We start from the raw sequence: 12128 nt of genomic DNA on the forward strand, positions 1-12128 counted from the left end.
AGCATGTGTAACAGCACATATATCTATTTTCACACCGTCGACAAGTTTTATTACTTAACAAACGTAAACATAACATTTAAACGCAAAACAAGACACATACTCCGGAATCCAGAAAGGCATACCATAATAACAGATCGTAACAGATACAAGACATTTGTGAACCTTCGAAAGTACATACTTCATCCAATCGTGTTGAATCAATTAGTAAAGCGTAATTAAATTATTAAAGGGACACAATCGGTACGTGACGCCCATAGATAAAGGGTTCAAACCATGTTCTCGCTGTCTCACGTTGGTCGCGCAACCAGCGAGATCGATTACAATGAGTTGAAAGGTCACCGTGATAGCTTGGCGTAATGCTGGGTACATGTATAAACACTGATGTTATAGCTGTTGATAATGTCATAGTCTATGCCAACATCTGCGAGTGATTCGCCCCGATATAACGCCGCTTATGAAAGGGGAAATGTCAGCAGTGATTGATACCTCTTACACTGAGACAACATTTAGAATTACTCGGATCTTCATTCATACAATATGTCGAGGAATTGTTGCCGAAATATCTTCAGCGATAATTTATGTGACATTACATGGGAACCAATTCGCCTGGAGCGTGGGTGGGTGGGTGTGTTACTCCCGATCTGGAGAGTTTACCGTTAATATCCACGAATATGTTTTTATACTTTCGTCAGGGACATAACCACAAATAAATCACGTGAACATACAACATAGAAAGAAAGAAAGAAATAAAGAATAAAAGAAATAAATAAAAGGCCACGAATATGTTTGTAATGTTTTACACTTTCGTCAAGGACATAACCACAAATAATCATGTGAAAATAAAACGTAAGAATAAATAATATAAAATAAATGGAGACAAGTTGCCCATTTACATTAATATTAAAATAATTATATTTATATGGGGACACAAACTGGTTGGCTTGGTGAAGGTATGTACATGTAGCAGAGATATGTATGTGAAACTGCGGCATGATATCTTAGTGGGCCTTCGCTGTAAAACCGGGTTACATCCTGATTTGTACGAGCAGACACACGCAAACGTGCACGCACACGCAAGCAAGCACACGCACACGCATAGAGTGAATTTCATCTTCAGCATCAAGCCTGACCCATTTTAGCGTCATCTGTTCTTTTACACATCTCCCTTAATTCATAGAGTGAGTGAGTGAGTTAGGTTTTACGCCGCTTTTAGCAATATTCCAGCAATATCACGGCGGAGGACACCAGAAATGGACTTCACACATTATGCCCATGTGGGGAATCGAACCCGGGTCTTTGGCGTGACGAGCGAACGCTTTAACCAATGGGCTACCACCCCACCGCCCATTATAGTCAGAGGTAGATCCAGTGCCCAGGGAGCGTTATTCTTGCACTTTGTTTCAATACTTTTCAGAACTTAAGAAATTGTAGATCAGAAAAATATCGACATCCAGCGTGTTAAAGGCGTTAACCTTATTATTGACCCGTTATAAGTTTTATTGATAGCATATTCAAATATCAACTGTATTTTGTTTGTATCAAAAATATTCATTTCAGTTTAAATAATGGATTTCATTACATTTTGAACATATTTTACAGATTGTGCTTCTTTTGTCTTTACCATATAATACGGCGAATTGTCTAATATCATAATTCATGAAGTGACATCTGAAAATGGAATTAGTGCTGATAAGGTAAGTATTGAGTGGTTTCGTGTTAATAATTTTGGCACGCGGTCGGTAGTCCAGTCGTGTACGTTTCGTCCCTCCGGCGTGCCGGAATCTTTTCATAGTTGGTTCGAATCCCAAATTTGTCATGGTTATGATTGTTGGTTTGTCAGCTCCGTACAAACTGCCGTGCGTTCAGGTCACTTGGATAGTTTTGAAGTTTCACAAGTTGTTGAATCCCTTCAGAAAACAAGTGTATGTGCATCAGAGATAAAATCTTGGATGACATGTAGCAAACTGAAACTTAATGAAAAACTGGTATGTTGGTAGGCTCTAAGCAACAGCTTCAGATGTCAACTGACAAGAACTTATAACTCGTGATTGGCCACTCTGTTGTAGACTTCTCATCCCGGGTAAAAAACCTTGGTGTCTATTTTGACTCCGAGTTGTCTATGGATATCAAGTTGACAATTTGTGCAAGACCTGTTTTTATCATCTCAGATGTATCAGTCAAATTCGTCATCTGATATTACTTGATGCAGCCAAGACATTAGTACAGTGTTTAGTACTCTCGAGGTTGGACTATGCGAACAGTTTGCTTCTAGGCATCAGTAAAGAATCTCTGAGGAGACTTCTAAAAGTCCAAAATGTAGCGGCAAGAATAGTTACACGTGCCCCAAAGTACTCTCACATTACGCCGATACTGAAGTCATTACACTGGCTTCCGGTTGAGGCGAGGATAGAGTTTAAAGTACTCTGTATCACATTCAAGAGTCTAAAAGGCATGTCACCAGAATATCTAAGTGAACTGCTAACCCCCTACAAACCATCCAGACAACTGCGATCTGAAAGCAGATTCTTTTTGAAAACTCCTTCTTATAGACTGGCCTCTTATGGAAAGCGTTCTTTCAGTGTTTGTGCTCCATCGCTGTGGAATGAACTGCCCCTCGCCTTAAAACTGTCCCCATCTTTTGCTGCGTTCAAATCACATCTTAAAACGCATCTCTTTTCATTGCACTATTAACGCTATTCAAACATTATTATTGTTTTGTAGCGCTTTGAGCACCCACTTAGAGGTTATATTTAGCGCTATATAAATTTCCAGTATTATTAGTAGTAGTATTATCACTTCTTCAGGTATCGTGTGGCGATTCCGCTTAATGCTTGAGAGACGTCGGAAGCGACGTAGTCTAACGTGGGTTTCAGACGTTCACCATAATCAACGTTGTGTTGATTATAAACCAAGTACCGTAACCAAGTAGAATCCACGATCGTAGGATCCTGGTACGACTAAGGAGACATCTATATTCTCTGAGGCTAACTGCTGGTTGCTCGCGCTAACACGTCACTATTGTATGTAATTGTATTGTCTGACGGAGTGCTTGTTTCTGAGTGACGAAACGATATTCCCTCTCAACCGATATAGGGAATAGGTACCTTTCACGGAAAGGTTAAACTGGCTGGTGATTATCATAAAACAATTAATAATGTAGTCCTTCCATTGATATTGCCTAAAAACATATGGCGTTGACTCAGGTGTTCGTCTAGGTCCGTGCTAAGATATACATTGATCTCAGTGGTCAGTTGTAAGTAACTCCAGACGTGAGATCCACTAGGTGGTCTGGAGAAGATGCTGGCCATACCGTCGTTATCTGAAGCTAGACACCAACACCGGAAAGTAACAGAACTGGTGGCAGCGATAGGAGATTAGAGTTACCTCCCTTGTTAGAGACGTCAGCTTGCGATGAAATCTAATCCTACAGTGCGATGCTTGGCTCTCGTTTCTTCCAGCACTTCGCCTACCGCTCTGTGCGGCGAGTGGCAGACCGCCGTCTAGCGTACCAATTCCATATATGTCCGTCCCGTTGTGACGTCGGCGCAAGTTGTTCCGCTAAAGTATGGCGCTGTACATTATCTTCAGTATCACTACGCCATTATACAAAAACTTTCGTCAAGTTCCATAACTAGCCCGCCAGAACAATAACAAGTGTCGGATAGTTTAATTTTTACATTTTTTGACAACGGTTCTTTCGGAAAGTGTCAAGCAGACGATAGTGGAAGTAAAAGGCGGGAAGATGCAGCCCAGAGACGTGGATTAGTTAGGGAAGTAGGGAAAGCGAGAATGCGCTAGGAATCCTGCTATACACAGTGCACGGCGTTCGGTTTACATTTGTACACAGGGAGGAATTCCTACTGCGGAATCCAAAGATCCAGTCGTCTAAGAATGGTGCAGCCTGATCGCCTGTGTTCATATCAAGCGTCATGTGGATTTGTGACCACAAGTTCCTGTTTTAATGGGAGTTGTGAGAACACTGGCCACTGAAGAAAGTAAGTAAGATTGTTTTTATTTTGCACCGAAAGTGGTCTGCTGTGTAATCTGATACTTTCAATAACCACCTGAATTGGGTGGAGCATCCACTCCTTGGGGTTAGCAGACGACAATTGAAACTTGAATGACAGCAGACGACAATTGATAACATGCATGAAATCAGACGTGATGCAACCTGCACGTGAGCGTCACCTTCCACGTGTCCGCTGTTTGCATGCTTGTTGACATCGATGGCTAGCTCCACTTGCATCAGGACGTGTGTTTATTTTGAAAGTAGACCCACCAATGTTTTGCTACCTTGTAGCCTGGTGACCTTTTCTCGTGTAAGAGGCGCGCTGTATTTATCTTGGACGTGGACGCTGAACTTGCTGCAACACGCCACAGGAGTGGCCAAATTACACACATAATCAGATATATCATAGATCGGTGTCATGTTTAGCCGCAAGAATGTTGCTTAATACTATTTATGTATCCCCCACTATTAGCTTGGAACCATCTTAGCCGGAAAGACATCGACGTATACAAACACAACGTCCATGCAGTGGTATCTGTTTAGGGCGAGTCGGTCTGGAAATAGTAACATAGACCAATTACCGCATTCTTCGGTTATGTTTAATTGGATTGACAGACACATATGAAACACATATTTATTTGAAAATATTCGAAGAGTCTTTTTGTGACTTCATGTTTTAATCCATTTTCCACGTGTTCCGCGGAACATGTGCAATGTTGACTGGAGGTTAGTAGGCCAAACTTACCGAAGTAATACATTCAGCATTCTTGGCATTCTTCCGCCTCCTTTGAGGCTACGCTCGGAACAGCTGCAGTGTAACTCCGAAGTCTCGGCCGTCCGGACCACCTCTCCTTCGTTATCCATTTGTTTCATAGCATCATAATAAATCTATCGTTTGTTAAATGCCTGTAAATTGATTTGGATGATGCCCCGATGATAATTACCCTTGTCCCCTCCCTATTCCCGTCGCGGTCTTTGTTTTGATGTAAATTCATCAAAGAGTTGAAAGCCCTCCCATGGCAACTGTTATTGCCGTCAATCAAAGTACAAAGGGAATGAGGGTAGTTAACTCTGCCTCATGCACAACCCTGCAAGGAGTAGTGACATATCAATTAGAAAATGGGTACATTTTAGTGCGTATCAATATATATGATGTAACGTGTAGAATAATAATTACTTTATGATTATTTCAATTTTTTAAAGAAAAAACTTGTTTCGAAATTATATAGACGACTATATAATACTAATTAACACGAAAACAAACACCCCTTCCTATTGTAACCATCCACAATATGTAAATCACACTTAAAACACATATAATCGCCCTCACTACGTTAGGTTCAAATAAATTTATATTTCAGAAACAACTCAGTTGATTATATATTTATATAGGTTCCCCAGGAGTTGAGAATGAAAATGTTCATATAGCCTGATTCCGTTTATGCGTTATAATCACTATTATCGTTATCGTCATAGCCTATAAATGTTTTAACACATACTTCGATACAATTATAGACAATTACATCATCAAACCCGAAGTGTCTATATTTATATAATCTACCATGGGCTATAGCGTTTCGGCATCAAGGCCCTCGGTGGTGATCGGGTGTTATTATATAAATTACTCTGAAAATAGCTATGACGTCATTGAACGCGATAACGGGATAAGAACAGGCTAAACTTAGAATGCACATAGCAGTGTCTTATTCATTTAAAAATAAGTTTCAGAATGAGAGACTGCCGTGATTCATGCTGGTTAAGGGCGATCGGGTAGTCCAGTAGTTAAAGCCTTCGCCCATTCAACTTTAGACCAGGGTTCGATTCCCAAATTGCTGTTTGATTGATAAAGAAAATATATCCCTGGCTGAACATTTGCAGGAATAAAACGAGACGTACCCATTCATGTCAGTATACCCAGGTTACACCCAAAAGACGAAACCCTGATAAAGAGGGCTTCGATCGTCAGAGTTCGTTTTTTGTTTTACGCCGCAGTAACTGTGGTTCCAGCTATATCAAACTCGTGGAAGATAGTTGTTTCTCTGTTTAATCCCCAATTCAGTGACATTCCAGTAATATCGCATCCTCCTGTAAATACTCCAGTCTGAACCAAACAATCCGGTGATCGGTCGTATGAGCAACTTCCCATGCGGTCAGGTTACGAAGACATGCAATGTGCCAAGTCACGCCGGTCCATTAAGTCCACAAACGTAAATTGTCCGGAACATTTAAAGAGTACACTACATATTAGATATAGAGGGAATCTCAGGAATTGTACTGGTTTCTGGAGCTGTTAAATGCCAAAAATGATGTTGATCGTTGTTGAAGGTTTGATGTTCGGTGACATCGGTGTTCACGCTTTGTACTCAACCTTGAGCGGAGTCCTTCAGGATTTCGGTTGGACCAATTTTTAATGTATTCTGTTATTGTTGTTTCCTAGACTCCAATGCTTGTCTGAACAGCCGACATATATAGGAACTGGCTCGATGACGTCGCAAAATATGAGCCATCTTACCTTGACGGCTTTGTACATTGATCATATTATCAATCACTGGTCTGTCCGGCCCAACGTGTATTGTGTACAGGCTGCGTTGATATTACTGGGCAATATGGGCGGTAGGTTAGCCTGGTGGTTAAAGCGTTCGCTCGTCACGATGAAGACCCGGGTTCGATTCCACACATGGGTACAATGTGTGAAGCCCATTTCTGGTGTCCTCCGCCGTGATACTGCTGGAATACTGCTAAAAGCGGCGTAAAACCATACTCACTCACAACTGGAAAATTGAGTAACATGCACTTGTATATCCTGGCGCCCCACTCATAGTCCTACCTCCACTGTCTAGCACTCCAACAGGAACACTCGCATGCACACACCCGACCCATAACCTGCACTTCAGTCAGACATGGTAAAAACCTTTGTAGTGTGTGTTTACGTCTGAGCGCGCACCTGTTAGGGAGACGTCAACTCGGGAGACTTTATTTGTATCTTTTGTCTCAAATCTGCACAACCTCTCTTCACAGAAATCAAGTTTTATGTTAACGAAATGGTTCCTTACGTCAGTAATGGGAGTTAAAGGATACAAAGTCAACTGGTCTGGGTCAGACGTGAATGTTCTATTTGAGGACATGTGCACTTGTAGATGAGGGTATTGCTGCAGCATCTATAACGTTAGGCTTATAAATGATGTTCACGGATGCAGAAGAAGAGTGCGTATTGTTTAACGCCGCTTTCAGCAATAATCCAGTAATATCATAGTGGAAAACACAAGAAATGTACTCATGTTTTGGAATCGAACCCGGATCTTCGGCGTACAATCAAACGCTTTAACCACTAAGCTACCCACCCTCGCCGATTCAGAAGTTGACTGCGATAATTGCGTTACTGCAGCATATACTGTTGAATAAATGGTTTTGCGCTTCAACAATATACCCCCAAGGCATCGCCGGAGACACCAGAAAAAATGGTCTTCACACATTGTATCTCGTGCGGGTAGCAAAACCCGGGCAAGGGGCGTGACGTGCTAACATGTTCACTATTATCTTACGGGTTTGAGCGTCATGACATCAAAGATTCCAGTTCGTTTCTGCCCATAGGTACACTGCCTGAAGGCAATTTTGGGTGGATTAGCGGCGTAAAACCACACTCACCTTTTCTGGTTTACAGGACACCAAAGGTCAGTCATGACAGCAACATTTCCGAGTTAGAAAACCATCTTGGGGTAGAATTCTGTCTCAGTAAAAACACAAACATATATGAATCTTTACTGTGTAGCATAAACTGTGGTTTCATAGTCACTGGGGCAAAGAGTTAATTTAAAACGGTCTTCTAGGCGTAGGTACGAGAATAAAACAGCTATAATTACACGAGAAGAAGATTAAAGACGCATGGATACAAATGTATATGATTGCCAAAATTTGTGATATAACCGTTAACCACTTGAACTATGACAAGGTCTGAACGAAATGTCCCATTGAGCGTTGTTCATGGTGTCACTGCGTTGCGGTGGAGACGTCGATGTCGATGTTGTTGAAGGGTTACGGTGACACTGGTTTTTTATGGACGTCTGGTAATTTGAATACTCTGACCATGGTTGTTCCTAAACAAACGCCCAGACTCATGCTCTGAGAGGGTATCAATGGATGGAAGCTTACCCCTCCACTCCAAAGGTATTGGTCGATGACAACTTGCAATTGAAGTCTTTTTGCTTGTCACAGTTAAGAGCTTCTAAACTCATTAAGAAACTATACACTCATGTTTGATGGCAACTATAAATAATACAAACAAAAAATTGCTATTCGATGGTGATCTATTTGAGGTATGATACTTGTGTTCTGGCGGTTTTATTACGGTTCTCATTTTTTGGTAAAACCCAATTGTCAACTGTATGCTGTCTTTGCCCGGTAGTTTGTATAATCTGTAAATCAATTTCCGGGTTTCAAGTGTCATTCCGAAATACCGCAAGCCATTAAACAGCCGCGGTTGAGAAATATTACGCTGAGGTTAATCTTATGGAGTGAGTGAGTTGGTTTTACCGCCGCTTCAACAGTAATCCAGTCATATCACGTGTGTCAAGTTTATGTAGGAGTAGATCCTTAGTTATGGAGGCGTCTGACTTTCACCTCAATGGTGATATCAACGCGTATGGGTGTGGTGTTGACAAAGCTTGAGACGTGATAGGGTCGTTGGTTTCTGTTATGCCCAAGGGAGGTAACTGCGCCGCGGCGCATTGGACGACTTTGTCTCCCTATTTCACTTAAGCAAATATATAGATGAGTAAAACTTTGAATTTATGCTAAAGGCGTTGTTTAGTCGTGATGACGGGAAATACTGATAAGAACGAGCTTCCTTTGTAGACTAACACGTAAAATGCGTGCAAACAATTATTTATTTCTGATTAAAGATTGTTTTCAAGAATTATTTAGATCTCAGGACGATAACGGTGATAATTAACACAGGCATGTGCGTCACCAAGGGAATAGCTTTCAGGTGTTGCCAACCATTTGGGCTCACAAGACGAATTGCAATTGTAAGCATTCATTAATAACACTTGAACTACATAGTGAACCCGACATTTCACATTTGTTTGGACCGTGCATGTTAACCAGTTTGAGTCACATCAGCCTCCCCCAACGGTACTTAAACGTGCATGACGTCACGTCTGAGGAGATACTATTATCAGAACACCTTACTTTATAACTTTCAGCCGCGACAAGGCAGGAGAAACATGCTGTAAATCGGGGCGTTTAGCTTTGTTCTTATAAATAGGTCGCTTCTGACAAATCTGAATTCAAGTCCGCAAACCTAGTCCGCAAGTCACGGGACTTTCTTATTTCTCAAATGAAATGTTCTTAACACCGAAAGACATTTTTTAAGGGTAAAGTTCGCAAATGCTCGTGTTATTCCGTGACACGCCTAAAGAAAGTTGCGGGTGGTGTTCTCTCTTTGCCTCGTCCCACAAAGCGGTACGACGAGATCACATCGTGAAATATATAGTTGAAAGAAACCTGAAAAAAAGTTCTTTAGCAAGTTGCAATTAAGTAGTAACCACTTTACTATTCTACTAACTCAACATTTATTAAGCATGTGTTAAATTAAGTACGTTCGGGTTACCCATTGCAGACAGACTGTCGAAGATTCACTACTAGTGTTATGACTGACATTTGAACCATGCGCTTTCACATTGGTTCTATTTCTAGTAATTTCACTGATTGTCATAAACAAAAACACTGAATATTATTGTTTTCAGATTTTTTTTCAGTTTAGTACTGTGGAAAACATTTCACATGAACACATGAAAAACTCATAAAAATGTCTTAATGCCATGTGGTAAAATCACTGGGTCACTTAGTCTCGTTCTGGCTTGAGACCAGCTGATAATGAAAATCCTTTCCAGTTGATTATACGGTTGTGTGGCCAGTGCTAGATTGGATGTAGACACAGTCACAGTTAGGACGACAGTACCGCACCTGAAGACATTTGGAATGCTATCAGTTGCTATCATTTGGAATGCTATCAAGGTTGGATAAGGCCGTATGTCGACACTACTCACCGGTATTCCACGTGATGACAGCATAATGGCGACAGAAGACAGAGTTATCTCCCCCTAACCAGCAGGGCTATGTCTCTACACACACTTAAAGATTACGATAATTTTCACGCGAACATTTCAGTTGTAGATAATCCTTCCTGCTACTCGACTGGTATTCTGAATTCAAACTTCATACTTTCGGTGAGGTGTTTGGAAGGCAACAAGAAGTAGTTTGATATCATATGACTGCCTAGTGAGGTGAGGTGAAATTGGGTTTAACGTCGTGCTTGAGAATATATGACGCTCATATGACGACGTGCATGCGTGTGTATGTGTATGTGCGGCTGGTTGTACTAGCCCAGACTTAAGCTGGTTTTATAGTGCTAGCCCACTGAGATACCATGCTGCAGTGAAGCATGAATACCCCACTCAGATACATTATACTGACTCCGAGCCGACCAGTCCTTGTACCCATTAATGCCGAGCGCCAGGCAGGGACCAACAAGTACCATATTTTAACGTCTTTTGGTATGACGCGGCCGGGAATCAAACCCGCGACCTTCCGCTCTCGGGCGGACGCTCTAACCACTACACCACGGAGGCGGCCATGACTGCCTAGTGTTGGCATCAAATAGCATACAGGAAGAACCTAGAGTATTTAACTAGACAAGTCTAGCTAGCTGTATTCTGATAGACTTATCTAGAAAAGAGAAATGTTTTATGTAGTAATATTCCATTGACTATGCGACAGCATAGGAACCACAATACTGTACCAACGAACGGGCTATCGCTGTGAGGAGTTGTCAGATTCTACCAAGAGATAAAACTAGAGCCTCACTCTCAAGGTCGAGCACATTCCAAGTGCGTCGCTTTGGTTACACGAGATTGGATCTCCTTGCTGTAAAACTAGAATTATTTCTCATATTTTAAATAGTCTAAATGACGAGAAGAAGTTGTCTTTTTCCTTAACATGGGCTGTGGTTTGTTGGATGGATAAAGAACTATAAAAGTAAAGGATTTTAAAAATTGGAAAAGGTCTTCGACTGATGAGTGTCTTACGATTCGCGGAGACATTTCAAAGTGTTCAACAGAATACTACCACAAAAATATCGCGGAGATCCGGATTAGAACCCATGCTTGTAAAGGGGTTGTGGGGTAGCCTAGTGGTTGACGTGTTCGCTTGTCACGACAAGACCCGGGTCCGAAACAATACGTCTCCACAGTTTGTTCCCAGTTTCTCCCACAATGCTATTGCCGGAATAATGGTAGACGCGGCGTAAAACTACACTCACTCACTAACGGAATTCGCAGTCAGGCTCGCTGATTTGCATGATGCATACCATAGTACTCCATTTCTTTAAATCTATGTTCATCTTGTCAATTATTGAATTGTCTTGACCAGCTTCGATTATTTTCATGCTACCCCATATATCTGAACGCAACATAAATAAACAAACAAATAACTGTTCTAACCAAGCTATTTTCAGTGGACTTAAGATTACGATGACTGACTGACTGAGTTTGGTTTTACGCCGCTTTTAGCAATATTCCAGCAGCATCACGGCGGGGGACACCAGGAATGGGCTTCACACATTGTACCCATGTGGGGATTCGAACCCGGGTCTTCGTCGTGACGAGCCAACGCTTTAACCATTAGGCTACCCCAACACCCCAAGATTACGATGAACGTCGGACACACGCCCTTGAACAGAAACGGAGTGGTGTCTGTGTGAGGTGGTGGTAGTGATGTTTGTGTTGTTTAAATGGCCAAAATATAAAAAACCGTTTTATTTTACTGAAACATCTCTGAAATTAAAATCTAAAATCCAAGAATACCTTGTCCACAGACGCCATTATAAAAACCTCTCTTGAAAACAGAAAGGAATTATCAGCAGAAGGGACACATATAAGCTGGGAAAACGCTGATGTTTCATTTTGTATTTGACCGTTGTAAGCACTACACTTCCAGCCCATTACCATTTCCATATGTAGAAATGGCGTTTAAAACAAGTGTTCCATATTAAACCATAAACAGTTTAGTCACTTGTGTCATAACGACTTCAAGATGGCCGTCAATTAAGAAATGGTTCCCG

General features: G+C 41.4%; 1 protein-coding gene across 2 annotated transcripts in view; it reads left to right on the forward strand.

Moving 5' to 3' along the window:
- Positions 1–3533: 3533 nt before the first annotated feature.
- The window catches only part of LOC124271382 (rho GTPase-activating protein 6-like), a 112771-nt gene continuing 104176 nt past the window's right edge, over positions 3534–12128 (forward strand). The window contains exon 1 of one of the 2 annotated variants that reach the window (XM_046706626.1): positions 3534–3995. Coding sequence is in view for 1 of the 2 variants with exons in the window: in XM_046706685.1 (XP_046562641.1) it covers positions 3962–3995 (34 nt within the window). In the remaining variant the exon portion in view is untranslated. The remainder of the gene's footprint in view (positions 3996–12128) is intronic. The other variant, XM_046706685.1, reaches the window with a different exon arrangement.

This window comes from Haliotis rubra, unplaced genomic scaffold, assembly GCF_003918875.1.
Source record: "Haliotis rubra isolate DU_JTF1 unplaced genomic scaffold, ASM391887v1 Scf1, whole genome shotgun sequence".
Classification (NCBI taxonomy): domain Eukaryota; kingdom Metazoa; phylum Mollusca; class Gastropoda; order Lepetellida; family Haliotidae; genus Haliotis; species Haliotis rubra.